The sequence below is a fragment of the Semicossyphus pulcher genome, unplaced genomic scaffold, assembly GCF_022749685.1.
Source record: "Semicossyphus pulcher isolate SPU_LCO1_2020_fin unplaced genomic scaffold, fSemPul1.0.p SCAF_22, whole genome shotgun sequence".
Classification (NCBI taxonomy): Eukaryota; Metazoa; Chordata; class Actinopteri; order Labriformes; family Labridae; genus Semicossyphus; species Semicossyphus pulcher.
Window position 1 is genome coordinate 8,957,659 of NW_027211696.1, and position 18,531 is coordinate 8,976,189.

Below are 18,531 nucleotides of genomic sequence, written 5' to 3' on the forward strand. Positions count from 1 at the left end.
GCTGATGTAGGTAGGCCTATTGTATTATGTGGGATCAGGGTTGTTTTATCACCAAAACAATTTGTTGAAACAATGCCCCTAATTATATCTTGCACATCTCATTGTGTAATAGAGCTGCCATGTTTCTTAAGTCACGTGGGCAACATCAGGAAAGTGAGCAGATGCATTATTCTATTATACTGCCGGTGGCTCATCATTGAGGTCTCCAGCTGGGACAATCGTTAATTAAGCAGTTATTCCACGAGAGGCATGTGCTTTACAGGGATTTTAGCTCTGCTATAAGACATACAGTCTGGCAGGGGTTTCAAGTCCAATATCAGCCTTTATTTTTCTCAATCAGTGAGAAAATGTTCAGTTATGTGCACTGCAGTAGTTTGCACAAAAACTTTGAGGGTCACAGGCAGAGCCAGGCCCATGAGGGCTCTATGTGGAGGCTTTAACTGGCTTTTTTTTGTATGTTTTGACAAAGAACAATTATAACCACATTGAACATGCTAATAAAATTGACAAAAATAGTCAAATATATCAATCAGGCTATGCATAGACAAAATTCATAGACAAGATGGCTTACATTTAGTGGTAAGATGCAACAAAGTGCAAAAAGAACTGATTTAAAGGTGAGGGAGAACAGGTGGGGAATTTTAACCCAAATTTAAAAGTGACTCAAGTTTGGACATATTGAAGATAATCATTTTGTTTGTACCATCTGTGTGCAGAAAAGCAACTAAAAGCAGCATCACAAAGTCTTATTCTTATTTGATATGCAACTTGCTGACTACATCCTATATAGAAGTGACCTATTCTCTTTATTTTTTCAGGCATATAAGCCATGTGTTTTGGACAAGACAAGATCCAGCACTTTAAAAATCAACTGTAAGCCACTGGACTTAGTTTCCCTGCTTCTTGTTAGGACTTTGGCTGCAGCATTCTGAATGAGCTGCAGTTATGTAATAGAAAGGAGTCTTTAGTCTATTAGTCCTATGATTTAACACTACATAACAAAAACTGGATTACCAGCTGCTCCAGGCTGCCAAACCCAGAGTAAACGCACAAGTTCACTGTGTGGTAATTGCTTTTTAAACATTTTAACATTTTTGTTTTTGTAAACAAAAGCATATTCTTCATTAGGGCCTCAAAGTGAGGCCTTGTTTTTTGGGTTGATCTTGGGGCCCTAACTTCAAGGGTCTGTTCTAGCTTCAAGACCTTAACTAGCTCAGCTGATTAAAAAGTCTGGGTGTCAAACTAGCAAGACAATGTGATAAGCTACTCACTGCAAATGTGCAAAGTATCCATTCAAAATAAATGAAAAAGCACAGAGGTTTTATCAGTTAAATGTTCCTAAACATTCAAAAGTAAAAACCTTCCCAGACAGCAGAATGGCTCCTATCTCATTTATATGATAAGCCAATATATTGGCTGTAATAGATTTATTAATGAACTAAACGCTGCTGTGAGGAACTTTCCGTTTGTGCCGATTATGGCGACCCCTGTAGACGAAGCTGTACCTCGTATGTCTTTGCTGATTTTGTCTTGTACATGCCTAAATGGTGGTTTCACTCACTTTAAGTTTGTGCCCTGTAATGTAAACAAAGGCAGCATGCAGTTAACCGCTTTGTCTGACACCTACACCCCGCCAGCAGTTTCAGGCATTAAAAATAACTATATAGAAATAATCAATCTTGTTGCTTATGGTCTGGTTTGCTTTTGTCATATAGAGTAATCAGAATTAATATCGGTCTGTTTCACAGGAGCTTTAAGCAGTGTTTCTTACAAGCTCATATTTGTAGGCCTATGTATAGTGCTTTAAGAAGTATACATTTTTCTCCAGAAATGTATTAAACTAGAAATATAAAGTAGCATAAAATGTTGATAAATGTTAACAAATCTGTAAAATGTAAATCTGTAGCCTACTTTCTAACTGAATCAGACCTGCATTCAACAGTAGGCCTACTAAGGGTCATATTTTTCCTTTTACTTTATAAACAGGCCCCTTGGTCTTGTCCCAAGTAATATTTTGTGTGCTAAGTGTTTCCAGTGTAATAGTAGCCTATTTACTCTACTGTAAAAATTGCTCGTTATGTTTTTGCACTGAAGAGAGAGCTGTGCCTTTAAGTGCAAACTGTGTTCGCTTAAACGTTATTTCGCGAGATTTGCTTGGCGCCGCGACCTCATGTGAGACACCTCCTGCGCGAGCCAGTCCGACGTTACCTCTGCAGAGGAAAACGCAATGGAGCCCTGAACGTTTTTCATTTCTATCTCGTTTGACCCCCTGGAAAACAATACTCGCGCCCAAACACGGCTTTATTTGCTGTTTATTTGAAGCGTAACAGGGCGGTGCAACGATGTGGATTCAGGTTCGTACTATAGACGGGAAGGAGACGCGAACCGTTGAGGATCTTTCTAGATTGACCAAAATTGAATCTTTACGGTTGAAAATACAGGACATCTTCAATGTAAGCCCACAACAGCAGCGCCTTTTCTACCGAGGAAAGCAGGTAAACATGATTTTTGTGCCGTCTCGTCATGCAACTCTCGGTTTTCGCTCCTTTGGCAGGGTTTGGTGCTGGTGGAGAGTGGAGTGGTCCTCTGGTGTTGAAGCCGTTTCGGACCCATGCGAGCTTCCTGTTTTGATAGGAATTCGCCAATAGTTCTTGCGCAAGAGCCCGGGGTACGCGGTGTGCCAGCCCCTGAGAATAACGGTGATATTACATGGGAGTAAAGTCCTCTTATGAAACCACGTTACATTGTTTAGGTGTCGCTAAAGAGACCTGCATGCAACAAATGTCTCACCGCCGTAGACATGTTTGTTTACATTGTCGCGAGAGAGAAAAGAGAACATTGCCTTCTGTTTCCACATGTACAGTTAAGAAGTGTAGTGCAAAAACAAACAGCCTGCATCACTCAGCAATGAGCAGTTGTTTAACAGAATTAACAGCAACTTGATTTACACATATAACAACAAGCTTCCATATCCAGTAATGCATTTCTGTTTAGTATATGTAACATATGGCACCAGCTGCAGCTCTAAACACCACTGAGCCCATTAGAAAGCTATCAGGCTAGTGGTGTGTTATGATGTTAATGATAATTTGAAGGAGGAGGGGACTCGAGGCTCCACGTGCCCTGACATCTAAAAGCAAGTGTAGTTGTGTTTACACCATGGCGTCACTACAGTATGCACACTGTACAATGAGGACGGACAGGGCTGTGCTGGACAGATGACACATAACAGATTCAGATAAATGAGTTCAATCAATTGCCTTAGCGTTCAGTGGTTTACATATATCCTTATTAACAAGGATATATATACATATTGCAGTTATGTTGGTTGTTTTTAATTTAATTTGGCATGTTAGTATTTAAGAATAAATTGATCGATTGAAATTGATAAGTAAAGGTTTTCTTTCCCCAGCAATACATTTAAAATATTACCGATATATTTCTTATAAATTCTTCAAGTATAATTCTAAAAATGTAATGGGGTCAACAAGGCTTTTACCTTTTATCATGGGGTTTCAGGTACCTTGGTAAAAAGTCTACATTATTATTAGGGATTCACGTTCACGTGAATCTTTTGCTGATATCCGATATGCCGATATTTTCCAACCCTTTTTGCAGATTGTCGATTTCGATACGGATATATAAGGCACATGTTTTTTCCACCTCGTTGCAGAGATCATCAAGTGTCCCCTGTAGTGGAAATGATATCATGCCTACTTCTGTAGTGGCCAAAAACTGCCATACTACAGACATCTTGCACCCTTCTTCACGCTCGACGGAAGAGGTGCTTGGCGTAATTAAGCGTTGCTTTATCAGCAGAAAATATCGGCAGAAAAATTTCATATCTACGATATGTCATTTTCAAGCCATAATCTGCAGATACCGAGAACGTGCTGATAATATCGTGCATCCCTAAATAAAGTAGCATTGGTACCAATTAACGGTGCAATCACCCCACCCTTTTGGATCAATTTGCCCTTGCATATCAAGTTTACATCAAAATTGACATATTTTTCCATTCATAAAATGATATTCTTGGTTATTTCAAAATCACTTTCAATCTGCGTCTACCAACATATCATGTTCTTTAGGAGAACAGTAGTGAAACAACACACTTACTGCTTAAAACCACTTACTGCAACTAATCGCACTGTTCATGTTGTGTTAGAAAAGAGAAAAGGATTTAATATGTTACTATGAACAAATGTAAGCATACTATTTCAGTCTGATTGTACAAAAGTTTAATGTTGCCTAAAGACAGGGGAGACAATGGTATGGAAACTGTAAGCTACCAGCCTGACATGCACACGTGCATTTGTGCGTGTCATGGCGGATAGTCCTTTGAAGCATGCTGCTGAGAGCCTGTGGTTCACTCCTTTTACACACTTAGGCATATTTTATGATCTGCCATAAACACTTGCGTTGTAACGGAAACTGTTGAAGCTGTATAATATTTGTAAAAAATTAACCTTCACCCTTAGATATAACAGACCGACTGACTTAATGTATCTTTATTTGCATAATGGTTAGAGAAAGCCTTCACATTACAAGCCGTTGTTCTATTAGTTATTAGAAGAAGATGCTGGCAGGACACGGCCATGATTTATTTAGTATTTCAGCACAACATAACAAAGCTGATATTAACACAGTGTGACTCAGCCAAGCAGATAAGCGTGCAGGAAGCAACATTATACATGATGTGTTGATCTCACATTGTTTACATTTAGTTACACTTAGTCACACCACGTTCATTCATATGTGTCAGGCCTTTGTCGGCCAAGAAATTCCTTCATACATGGTTGTCTGCGTTGTCCAGCCTACTTCCTGTTGTCTATTTAAATGATAATGAAGGCATTAAGATATCAGTCATACAGGCCATAATAGGTCTATTTTGTTCTGTTTGTGTGCTGTATATAATGGAGAGAAAATAGGGCTGTCAAAAGCAATGGTTTACTTGGTGAGAGTAATAGTAGTTTTATTTTGAAAGGACAAGGGAGATATTGTTTTAAACATTTAGTGCCTTTAGTTTTAGCCTTACTAGTAAACTATTTCCATTGCTCCGAGCAGTTTTCCTAAAGTCAACAGGAAGCAGCAAGACTGCCATTACTTCAAGAATAACATCAACAGTAGTCGCTACAATGTAGTTAATTTCAGTTTGCTTAATTAAAAATTCATTATCTGTTTGCTGGAGGTGTAAAAGAGCCGTGTGCCGGAGCTGTGGAAGCAAAGGCTCGGCCACGTGTAGTAAATCCTGTGCTTCCTTCATTTCACTGGAAAATAAGTGGGGAGGGTTGATTAGGGGATTTCCATGTGTTAAGTAATGCAAGGAATGAGCCACTGACACGCAACGTACACTAGCTAGTGCCCTTACATGCTTGGAGGGCTGCCTGCTCTCTCTTAAGATTTAGACTTGTAGCAGAATAACTCAGTCTAATTCCTCTCCAAAATGGCGTCTTGTTTTTCCCTCCAGCTCGCTGCGCACGCTGCCTCACCAGTTCAAATACATGCTTGTCCTTCAGTCGGAAGGGTCTCGAGCCAGCAGCCAGCCACACAAACTTTGCCTCGGTGTTCTTTTTTTTTTCATTTTTTATGGGTTTTTCAATTTGCCTGTGCATTCATTGTGTCTCTGTTTCACTTTGAACAACATCTCATGTCACGAGCAGACATGCACACACACCTTTCACTGTCCATGCAGCGTTTCAGCTCAACGCCCACACTCCCTTTTCCAGTAGACTTCTCATTTACCAATTATAAAAAGGTTTGGCATGTTTATTAAGTGGTTTAAAGCTGAGCTTATGTTGCGTCCATGTGCTTCAAATATAAAGCAGTAGTCCGCTTGTGTTTTTCCTGCAGAGGCAGCAACATGTTTCGTGTTTAAATAGTTGGACTGTTGTTAGTTGTTGCCTATTGTTGGGCTGCAGAAAAGCTTTATTGGCTTGCCCTCTTTCTGTGACCTAGTTATCGGTACAATTTGATTATACGTACAGCGATGTTGTGGCTCCTCGATTGATAGGGTTTCTTTGGGTATTGCTAAGCTTTGATTTTCTTGGAGAATTTTAGAGGAAACAGAGTTGGCTGCAGCCATGCGTGCACACAGTCACACCCTTCTTCGACGGACAGGCCGCACAAAGAGCAAAAGACAAAGAGAGGCATGAAACCTAGACTACTACTGCAGGCCTTCTTACACTCCCGCATGTTTTCATAGTTCTGCCACTCCTACTCGTACAGCTTGAGCTTGCTCAGTGGTCAAACGGCTTACCTGCCTTACATCTGCATTGTGAAGAGTGGGGCTCATATAACCAAAGGACTGCCAAGGTTTTTATACGGCTAATTGTCTCATGTTTCTTGCGTCAATAATATCACTTGTTTTGAGGTAATAAACATCTAAAAATCTAAAGCACAATCTGTTATATAAATATAGACGTCTCCAAGGGGTGCCTATTATAGCAGGTTGCAATTCTCTGTGCCAGACTAACTCAATACAACAGCTAAATGTACAGTATGTTATCAGTGCTTTGTGAAAGGGTTGTTTATATTTCTAACAATATATTGTCAAAAATAATCTAAAAAAAAGAGGTTGGTCTTTATGCAAATCTCAATACATTTGTTTACATTTAGGTCAAATTGGTTAAAATAATTGGATCATAACACTATAATTAAGTAATTGAATGACGGCCATATTTACATATTTGTAAACTCGTGCAGTACTCGCAGTAAATGGTAAATGTACTCCATATTTTGTCTTAAATGATGAACTATAATGCAATTAATACATACAACGTGTAAAGCATAAGTGAACAGAGAATGTTTCCTTTCGTAACACCAAAGTAAATATATCTTGGATTTATTTAAAACGCTGCTTAATGTAATTAAAGGAACTTTTCTCATGCTAGCTGAAAAGCTATAAAACAATTTCAGTATCTAACAAAATTGTGCAAGATGAAAATTGTCATAAATCTTCTGTAGAAAAAAAAAAAAATGTGCGCAGTGGTTACTGTGGCCTGTAGGCAAAATCCCCGAGAAATGACAGGAGCTGCAAACTGAAGAAAAAAAGAACAACCTTTCTCACCTTTCCAGATAATTCGTGCTAATTGATAGTGGAATTTTTTGGCAAATGAGGGAAAAAGGACCAAAGATGGAAGCCTGGTGGATGGCAGGCTCACAGACACGCCCCGTGTCATTGTTTTTGGAAATGTGACCTATTTTGCTCAGCTCTTTGCTAAGACGGCCTGTGGGCGGAGACATGGGCGAAGAAGAAACCGTGTATGAGTAAGGGGTTTGGACTGCCTGCTACAGCAAAAGAGGCTAATTTTTGCCATGTTATGAACTCTTGTCTCATTTTACACCTTAAAACGAGACATTGATAATAAATAGGCCACCATGTGTTCTTAGTCTTGTATTTAAGGGCAGGTATAGAGTGTTGCTTAGGTACTTTAAACCTCATAACATGATTCTTTATTACAGCATGTTGGCACTGTAATGAAACGTAACAGCCGTATCTCTCCCCGTCTTCGGCTCCTGCCCTATAACAGGTTTTACTAACTGTGGATGATATAAGCTGATATAGAATAGGCAGCGTCTACTTTGTTTTTACACTATCTCTGCAGCCACATGTCTTCTCTTTGTTTGCTGTTCTTTCCGACCTTGTACTTTTGCTACCTCTTACAATAAGAAATGAGTCTTTGAAAGAATGCCTGTGGATGTGCAACAGAGGAATTAGCCCGGATGAGCGGTGTTAATTTTATTCCTCTCAAGCGCACACACACATAACGTTACTATGCCAAAGATTTTTGACTCCGATTTGTCTTCAAGTCAAGAGCCTCTTTTGTGGAAAGCTTTGTTGTGATGTGTCCTCTGTACTGAAGCCTCCCTTTGGAGCAACAACATTTCACATTGTAGTCACATAATGAAGATACCAGAAGCAATGTCTGTTTTTTTTTTTGGATTCGTCTGCATTATTTATGTCGGAGGAGAAAATGTCACATCCTTGATGATGTTATTCGTCCTACAAGCCAGAGACGGGGGAGCATGGTGATATTTCTGTCAAAGTGATCTTGACCTCCATGAATATACGAGCGTTTTTCCATCATTGTGTGTTCAGATGGTGGTTCTTTGCTTTAAGGCTGCTGGTTATTACTGATGTCAGGGCTGCAACACCTCGCAGTGAGAGGCTGTGGAAAGCGGGTACAGCCTAGATGTCATTTATGAGGGTCGATGCGGAGAATGTTATTCTGACAATGGTAGGGTTTGTTTCCCTAATTCTCCGTCCATCACTACTTTCCTGCAGTGAGGCTGTTTGCAGCAGGTCCTACTAGCAATCTTACTGTCTGTGTTTTCCTTCACTCGGTTTGTTTGCCTTTTTTTTTCCTAATGCAGTATCAAGTAGCACAAGGCAGAGGAGGAAAGGCAATTACTGAGACTAAATCGAAGGAGTTTAGGTAGAGAAACAGACAAAGAAACGCTGAGATAGACTACCACAGACAAACAGACAGACAGGTGAGTATTGCACCCACTGTATGGCTGTGTTTGCACCGCTGCTCCTCTGATCTAAATTTCATGAGACTATTAAAAACAGGGAGGGATGGGGAAATTGCGCTCGCTCCCTACACTGCTCTCCTGCTACGCCTCCGACCGCTCGCCTCCTCGCTGTCAAATAACGAAAGAAGAGGAGGGGAGCGCGAGCCAGAGAGTGGCGGCCATGCTCGTCTCTCCAGCACAATGGGCTTGTGGGGTTGAGGGCTTAAAATGAATAGCTGATGTCTGTAATGAGTTTGCGTGTCTGCCATAAGCTCCGTTCCTAAGGCAGTAGCTGTGCTACTGTATACTTAACAGTAGATGGGTTGTGCTAGAGGAGTACATATGGGTTTCTAATGGGCCCTCGCTGTTTTTTCAAGAGCTTGTTTTTGTTGAGAGCATAATTTCCCGGCGCCCATAAGCCGCGCTGCCTGAAAGAGTCGGGATCATGATGATGATGGCGTTGGTGGTTGTGCTGGTGGGTTTGTGTCGACAGAGATTGTGTACATGATTCAGGTTCATGGGGGTGGGCTGGGGAAGTGGGGTGCTCTCTTTTGGTTGTCATAGCAACCCAGTCATTTCTTCTTTCCCCCAGCTACATCTCCTATCACTTTAATTCATGCATCCATTTCTTTCAATTATTTTCTTTTATTTCTTGTAGGAAACCAGTGCGGAATATATATATGCGACGGTAGCTGCAGTTTAGCATCCATTGCTATTGGACTCGATATATAAACGTGGCCGATAATTAGTGCAAAGTACCAGCTTACCAGTCAGAGTGCAGGTGTGTTTTTCCTGCTTTATAAGAAGAATAAAAAGCTATATCACGTATAGATACATACATATATACACGTTGATGCGTGTGTTAAACCATTGGCTTAACATAGGCTCATTTGAGATGAATGTTGTTGCTGTGGACTCCAAACAAAATCCTAAAACACCACTGGTTTAATATTGATTATTAAAGTCCTGCGTGTATATAAATGTCCTCTTTATGCTGTAGAGTGCAGTAACATCACACAGTAGTTCCTTCGTTGTGCTCAATGTTGTCTTCTGTCTTGTGTGTTCTTTGTTTGTCCTTGACAAGCAGCCGAGTGTGTTTGTCTGAGGGCACTCTGTGGCGCAGTGGTTGATGTCACATGGATGTCTATTAAGAAGGGATCACATTTCATAACAGTGCCAAATACATCGTGTTTGGTGCCTGGTTAATGAGATGCAAATATTGCTGAAACATTTTTTCATGCTTTTACTTTGATCTTTTCAGATGGAAGATGGCCAGACACTATTCGACTACAACGTCGGACTCAATGACATCGTCCAGCTGCTGATCCGCTCACAGACCGACGCTCCCGACAGCCCTGCCGCTAAGGATTCCTCTGGTGTTTCCTGTAGTTCAGCTCCTCCCTCTGACTCCAGGCCGGAAAGCCACAATTCCCCAGCCCCTGCCTCCCCCGCTGCAATGGAAACCTCCACCATAATAGACAATGAAAAAAGCAGCGTCATCACCAGCACTGTTAACGAAACCAAGCCGGACACCAGCGCTACCAGTAATTCAACCAGTACCAAAAATGGGTTCAAGTCCTCCAGTCCGGCACGGGACACCCAGCCCCACACATCCAGCAGAAACGCACTAGCCGACCCGGGAATTGGTGTGTACAAGGTGAGGATGGGAGTGTGAATATCTTCTTGTACACTAATTCAGCCTAAAAATCCTGCTTGTATTTATATGTGGATGCCATATGTGTCCTTACAAGTGTTGTATCTTTTCTTCTGATACCCTGAATGTCTTTAATTTATCATGTGGCTCACCAGGCACATGCCAAACCACACACAAGAAACAGGTCTTTACCATCCTGTCACTAACCAACTTCAGATTATTAATAGACAGCCTAAAACCCACATGCTGGTGAGTCTACTCCACTGTGTTCCACTGAGAGTTACAGGCTGGACCGGCCGACCTGCATGTCTGAGAATTATATGTGTGGGACTGGACTGACTTTTTCTTTCTGCCAAAAGTCCAATCCAGCCTGCAGGAAGATCAATAATGTAACTTAGTAGAGGAGTTGTAAATTGTGTAACTGCAGTGGATATCAAGGTCACATGCCTTTACAAGCTTTGAAGCATTCTCTGCAAACTCCATGCATATTTTATGTGGTTTTCACAAAGGAGCTTGTATGCTAAACCGGTACTGTTCACCATATTCACATGGCGGCCATTTTCCTCTGATGTAACGCCCATGATGGGAAGCTGAAGTGCTGTTATTATGTCGTACTGCTGAGTTCAGCGAACCTCAAATTGTCAACATTTCCTTGCTCTTCGATTGATCAGCAACTGAAAAGACGATGGATGAAAAAAATATATGGAGGGACGGCTAACGTTAGCATCTAATTCCAAGCTAACATCACCATTTGCTAGTGTTACATGATACAGTAAGATGGACGCAAACTCCTAGCTAATGGTATTTTAGTTTATTAACAGCAAATTTAACTAGGAGCTAGTTGAATGCTAACGTTAGCTGTTGTGATTTAGCTGTCAGTAGCTAATAAGTTGCCAAAACACCATATTTGTTAACTCGTAAAGACAGCCACCGTCACAACAACTAAAGATATCATTCAACCGATGTCAAACATAACCGTTAGCTAGCTAATAACATTATCTGGGAATTTTCGCCTTCTTTATCCTATCATGTAACACTAGTAAATGGTGATGTTAGCTAGGAGGTGGTTGGATACGAACGTTAGCTGTTATGATTTAGCTGTCAGTACCTAATGAGTTGCCAAAACACCGTATTTGTAGACTCATCAGGACAGCAAGTAACAACTTTGTTAAATAGAAGGTGGTTGAATATCTTTGCTGTTGCTAAACGTTAGCTTAATGTTTTTACTTAATATGCTTTCAGTGTCCCTCCAGTTTTTCACTATGCTTTGTCTTTCAGTTGCTGAAAATCCAAGCGGTTAAAGGGGCCGTATCTTTTGATTGTATACACTCATATTTTGCATGGGTTTCATATTTTTGGGTGTTTATTGTTCACAGTGGAAAAGTTAGAAACCGGATAATTCCATGTTTTCAGAATCACATTTTTAAAAAGGTCGCCTCTGAAACGGGCCGTTCAGAACAGCTGCAGGTTTCAACGTAAGAACCTTGCTTTCGCTTTAATCGTCATTCACCGTCATTCACCGTCACTCACATCAGGCTGCCTTCTTGCACTAGCTTGTAGTCAAGTCGTTGTCAAGATTTCAACTAACTTTTCTGATACCTCCTGTCGATTCTGGCTCGTACATATAAGGCCGAATAACCGATCCTAGAGCAGCCATGTTTTCTACAACTTTTGCAGTGTGGCTGCTCCCCCTTGTGCTGGAGGGGTTATGCGGTCACTCCAAATACTGTCAGCCAATCAGGGCTAAACTCTGACCTTTGAATGGCAAAACGGCTTGTTCGTTTCAGGAGGAAGGAGAGGCTCTGAAAAATAATTGAATTAAAATAGATATACAATTTTAAAAATGAAACAAACGTTACCAACGTGATTTAAAATCACATTAGAGTGATAGAAAATTGATTGTGTAGCTAAAATATGTCCCCTTTAAATATTCATGATTTCTCAGATTCTGGATGAGATGCGAAGGAAATGACCACTGTGTGAATACTGTGAATATAATATTTATTTTAAGAGTGCATCTCAAATATTTGTGTGCCCAAGAATGTTTAACATCATGATCCTCACTGAGACACTGAATTTTAAAGACGATTCATACAGAAAACTAATTAGTCGAACGTTTTTTTATTTACTACAAATTGCCTATAATGGCTCTAATGTTTTAACGAGTTCCTCTTAAGTGTAAGGTTGCTTTCGGTTCACGTGGGAATCTAATGAATCAATTTGCAGAGAAATGTAAGATGCGTGGTAATGTAGTGGCTGATCCACTCTGTCCTGGACTGCTGAAGTGCCTAATTTGAAATGCAACAGTATGATTAGACACACAGGAGGTTTGAAGTAGTTCTTGCTTTAAGCAGATTGATCATCCAGAAATTAGAATAACAATTGGCTACCTTGGGGAAGAAAAACATGCTTTTCATATCAAGTATATAATGTGTCGAGAATGTGCTGAAACTTATCAAAGGGGATCAAAAGAGACCAGGTGTTATGCTCGTCTTTCTGTCTCCTCAGATTAACGAGCTGGTGGACTGCAGAGACATCAGCATCGGCGCCTGGTTTGAGGCCTGCATCGACAATGTGACACGAGCGCCCAAAGGACAGATTACACCCACCAAGGGCAAGGTGGGCCGGCCCCCAAAAAGGACTAATGGAAAGCTGGAGGCCGAGCTAGGACAGGCCCACATCCAGGGCCAAACCACAGACAGTAACAGGAATAATGTTGTGTTAAACTCTGAGAGCAATGGAGCCTCCACCTCTCAGACAGACTCTACAGCAGCTACAGAGACCAAGGACAGAGAAGAGGACGTTATTTACCACATTAAATATGACGAGTAAGTGACGGCTCATTATGCTGGGAGAATGTTTCTGCTGCAACTGAGCTGATTTCTGTTGCGGGGTATAACAAGCACATTATTACAGGATTTTTAAAAAGAGCACAGTCGCAGTGTTTGGCGAACAAAAATCATTGAAGCTGTTTGGGATTGGAATCCGCAGTGCTGTAGCTCTAATAGGAGAGTGCGAAAATGTGCCTTCCTGTGTGCGTTTGCTGTGTCACAGGACAGCAGACAGTAGGGTTTCGTTCTTGCTGTTAATCCATACTTGCTCGTACAGCAGTTGTGTTGCATTCTAGATACATACAACACAGATATAAAGGTGTGTGTGTGTGTGTGTAACTTGTGGCTGCAAGCATCAGTAACAGTGTGCCATTGCATTGGGAATTGCAGCCTCCTCTTTCTCCTGGCAGTCATGGGGATGCAGAGAGAGTGGGGCGGGGGGGGGGGGGGGTTTGTGTAGTTGATGCTACAATTTGGACTCTATCTCTTGCGCTCTCCTTTTCCAGCAAATTCATTCAGAAGCCCACGTTTCCATGGTAACTCATGAGTTCTCAGGAGCATTACTTCTTTGCTTTCCTCCCTCAGCTTTGTCTGTAATTGCTGTGAACATGCCACCGGTGAGACATAGCTTCCTCGCCGCATCTATCATAGTGTGTGTGTGTGTGTGTGTGTGTGTTTGCCTGTGCGTGTTTCTATCATGGGATGTTTTGCTGGTGAAGAAAAAACTGCATCAAGGGCTGTTGAGCAGTAAATGTGTGTTTTGTTTGAGGCAGACGTCGTTCCCATTTGACAGTCTGCAATCTTTCAATCCCTGTTTCATCGTTTGCAGCGGGGTAATGAGTGTTCCTGCAGGGACGATCCAGAAATACACGCTACTTTGTGTCCTCCTTTTTATTTAGATTGAATGGATTTAATTATTTATCTCCCGGTTTGTTTAGACGTTGTTTTTCTACTCGTGTTCCTCATTTTCTTGATTTGACAGCTGACAGTCAAGAGAGGCAGGGAAGGGAGTGAAAGGGAGACGACAACAAAGATTAAACCTACAACTACAGTTATATTTAGTATACGTCCTGTCCAACTAAATCAGGTATACAACCCCGTTTTTTTGTGTTCTTAAGAGGCAAAAACTACAAATTCAAAGGTCTAAATTCTCGGTAATCTACTCTCTTGCCGTCTACTAAATGCGCAGTATCCCTTTCTGTCGTGAGCACCATTTCAGGTTTCTTCCATCATGCTGTTCGCCAGAGAAAAGTGGAGGGTGGGTAAGAAAGCTCTATCTTCCCACGTATACACACACACACACACGCAGATACACAAAGACACATGCACTCCCCCCCTTAAACACCTGCCTGCATATTCTGAGAAAGAAAACAAGCCCTATGAAACGATCTGCCATGTCTTTGCATGAATCTGCGCTGGGCAGTGTTTCGTCTGAATGTAATGAGCCACAAAATCAAAGGGATGTGTTGATATGTATCTGGTCTGTGCGGCTCCTAGGAACTTAGGTGGCGTGTGTGTGTGTGTGTGTGTGTGTTGTTCCATAACAAGCTCAGATATAGTTTCACGGGTAAATCTCAGCTTGGCTCAGCATATGTTTAAGATTCTCTGTGGAGAGAGAAACAAATACAGACATAAAATGAGCAAATATAATTTATGTTCATTTATCTTTCAAGTAGACTGTTTCATTTGTTATATGCAAATGGGAAATGGCATCTAGTGTGAATGATGGGCCCCATAATGTCATTTTAAACAGCTTAAATGATAAAGACTCAAAAGTCTTGTTGGAAAAACTGTTTTCTGCGGCGTAATTTGGCCTACATTACATTATTTGTTTATGTCATCATTGCCATATACTGCATTATTTATTGTATATATAATAATAATAATAATAATAATAACTTTATTTATATAGCACCTTTAAAAACACGAGTTTACAAAGTGCGTTGACAACCAAGCAAGCAAAGTAAAGCAGTGAACAAGTAGAAAACCAGCAAATCACAAAGCAAGCAAAGCCAATAGGCAACAGGAGAACCCACACAATTGCCCTTCTAGGTTTCAACTATGATGCAAATAGTTATAAACATTTTGCCCTTTCACTCAACCTAAGTGCAACTGCTACACTGCAGGATAAGTCCCCGACAAAACCCTCTTGAATCTACATGTTAGCATTTCCTCCCCTGAGATCTTGGCCTCATGACACCATTTATTAAAGCACACGTGCTGAGTATTAACATTGACATTGGCTATTAAACCGCTTTAGTTTTGGAGTCCTGGTATTTGCATGCCAGCTCATGTCCAGACTGTCTAGACTGTTGACTGTAAATATAGATGGATGGATGAATCTCCATCTGCTCTTATTGTACAAAATAAAGCCAAAATACCCCCCAGGGCAGGCGCTGCCATCTTGAGCTGGTGAGGTCATTTGGAGCCAGAGCTGCGCAGTAGAGAGATCGGCAGGTGGCGCCGCCATAGCCACCTTCCGCTAACCAAAACATACTTAAATTACAGAAAAAACCCGGCAAAGATACCGCACATCGGCCTGTTTAACAGCAGAACAGCTTCTTTGTGTTGCTCTGAAGCAGACGTCTCCTCTCACCGTTCCTCCTCTACTCTGGTAATCAGGAAGAGATCGGCTGCAGGAGTATTTGTCAACAGAGCTGTCAATCATCATTTTTGCAGCATTAATTAAGTAATTAAAACTAAACCAGTCAGAAAAATGAACACTTGGATGTAAATCAGCATGATAAGAACTAACTATAATGACAGAAACCATGTTTGAGAAACATTTATTCGGCGTGTATTTTGATTTTATAGTTTGACTCATGTCCCATCTGTTAACATGGAGGAGGCGGGCTTTATGACCTATACTGCAGCCAGTCAGCAGGGGGCAATAGAAATGTTTTGGCTTCACTTTTCGGGAGCTGTCATGACATCCATCTTTTTATACAGTCTATGTTCCAAACTGGTTTACAGGGACACTTGGACATAATGGAGCCAATATTAATGTAATTAACACCTGTGCTCCTCTTAAAATGTTAAGTCAGAATGTCTTCTGGTGGAAAAAAAACCCTGTTGCATCCTATCTGAAGCTCTGCACCAAGGTCCATTAATTTTTTTATTACATTTGATATGTAGCTGTTTCAATTAAAATGTATCTTATGGGAACGTTTTTGCTCAAAATAGAAACTAACTCTCTTCTTAAATGGGCTCTGTCTCTTAATTAAGCAGGATCAACATATGCAGTGAGAGAGATCTTACCAGTATCTCAAGCTGTGGCAGTTAACTGCTGTTATCTGAGCGCTGCTGCTACCTGAGTACTACTGAGAGATTTTTATACGCTGCACTTTCTAATTTAGTCAAAGACAATGAAATGAGATAAAGTTTAATTTCTGTGTCCATTAGGTTTCCCATTTTCTCTATATCTCCTTTTCTCCACAGAGCAGTCATTGTTTGATTGTTGAATAGAATCTGAATCCTGACCGACATACGGGATGATTTTGCTCTGGCCTTTTACAATTAAATTGGCTGGAGGAGCATAATACGGTTTGTTGATAATATGCAGCTTCTAAATTTAGGGTCATGTTTCTGTGACTGCAATCTTTGACCTGGTTTTCTCTGAGGAGATTTTGACCCGTCACAGTTGGAAAAGCACTCGTGTAATTAATAAAATTAACATTGGCTGAATTCCATTTAGCTGCTCCAGTTGCAGGGTCCTGGTATTGTGCATGCTGCTGGCTAGCACTGTTGCTATCATTAGTAGCAGCTGTGCTTTTCTTTCCTTACAAGTGCTTTAAAATTGTCTCTCGGTCACTTGTGAAAGACCCTGCCTTAGTACATACACATCATTGTCATAACTGTGCAATCAGCACCTGATCGTCGCTGTCAGAGTCTGCTGTCATTTCCTTTTCCATTCGCCGTCTTTAAAGTCTGCCATATCCTGTACTGTGTTCCGTTTAACGATAACTTCATGTGCTGTTTTCAGTTTTGTTCTGTGTTGTAGCCTACAACTTTTGCATCGCTTAACCATTGTCGCTTTCTCTCTGTCTCTTTTCTTTTTTCTTCTCTGTAAACAGGCCGACGTCAAATTTAGCGGACTTCTTTCTGCGGGTTGATATGATTGTGTGGTTAGAGCCACATCCCTAGCAACGGCCCGTTCTTCATAACAACGGCCTGTTATCGAGAAATAGCAGACCCCGGAATACCATAATTAACAAATCAGAATTTATTTTAACTCAGTACAAGTTTGTGTCTCGCTTGCTTCTATCCACAGAAGAGTAACGTTATTAGGTATACCAGTTACTTAAGGCTAATTCACTTAGCTTTAGCCTGGTTTGTAGCTGCTAGCTAGCTATCTAACTAACTATGTAGTAAAGTCTTGGTAATGGAAAATGCGCTTGAGAAATTATGGTAACGTTTCATAAAACAGTTGCTTTAGATCTGTACTTTTTTATTATCATACTCAAGTCAGAAATTTTCAACACATAATGGCTTTTATAATTTAATTCAGAAGCATTACATTAAAATGCACTATCAATTTAAAATTGTGTTAATGTGCAGAAACTTTGGCAGAAAAAATGTATGTGTGTGTGTTTTTACATTTTATATGAGTTTTACTACAATCAAGTTTTGCCTCTGAGTTATGTTAGCTTGAATGGATTTCAGAGAAATGGAGATTGCCTTTACTGTCACATTTAATAACAGGATTCAGAATGAAAATCAGCCATTGGCCCTTCTTAACACCTGAGCTTGTCCTTTAAAGCCACATGAACTTTAAAATGTCTCATCTGAAGATTAAAGTAATTTAGATACATACTTTTTAAAAAGTTGCAGCTTCACATTTTGCCCTCAATTTCTAACAAAGCAGAGGTTAAGAGAGACCGCAGTCACTCTCCCTCACTACTGTGAAGCAATTATTTTCAGCTTGTTTAGTGTCAGAGTCAGTTCTAACTCGCCCGCTTATCAGCAAATTGAGTATATTTCTCATTTTCTCTGTTGCCTTTTTTCCTTTTTTACTGGGACTTCAGCTAAGCACACAAAGCGCTAATGACGGTTTCATAACAGAGGAGACTGTTGAGAGCCTTTCTTTCGATAAGTCGCAATTTGAAAACTGATTAAATATATTTCCACATTTTGTCTAGGTACATTTTTCATTGCTAAGAGTGTTGACATGATTTTGGTTTCTTGCTTATCTCCTCTGGCCCTGAATGGCTCTCTTCCTTTTTACAACAGCTCCAGGGGAAGTTTTATTATACTCTCAATAGAGGCTTTGTCTTCAGCCACAGTGACAGCATAGTGAAGTTAACTCTGCGTTTGGATTAAATACAGTTTTTGACAATATTAGATTTCAGACCTATATCATGGTTCCAAAGAAAACAGTACGTGTGTGTGTGAAAGTGATGTGTGAAGAGGAAGCGGATGATTGGATTTTTTTATAGTTATATTGTTAGAATAATAGTGTGTATAGTACAGGATTGAGAGTTTGCAAAAAGTTGTTTGGGAACTACTAAAACATACCATCATTAGAACCCC

The 18,531-nt window shown here is 40.6% G+C and overlaps 1 protein-coding gene across 3 annotated transcripts in view; it reads left to right on the forward strand.

The window, feature by feature from the left end:
• The first annotated feature begins 2,223 nt into the window (after positions 1–2,223).
• The window catches only part of LOC138602070 (E3 ubiquitin-protein ligase UHRF2-like), a 33,236-nt gene continuing 16,928 nt past the window's right edge, over positions 2,224–18,531 (forward strand). For all 3 annotated transcript variants that reach the window (XM_069673451.1, XM_069673452.1, XM_069673453.1), the window contains exons 1-3: positions 2,224–2,495; positions 9,779–10,174; positions 12,680–12,999. In XM_069673451.1, coding sequence (XP_069529552.1) covers positions 2,343–2,495; positions 9,779–10,174; positions 12,680–12,999 — 869 coding nt within the window. In that variant the 5' untranslated portion in view covers positions 2,224–2,342. The remainder of the gene's footprint in view (positions 2,496–9,778; positions 10,175–12,679; positions 13,000–18,531) is intronic.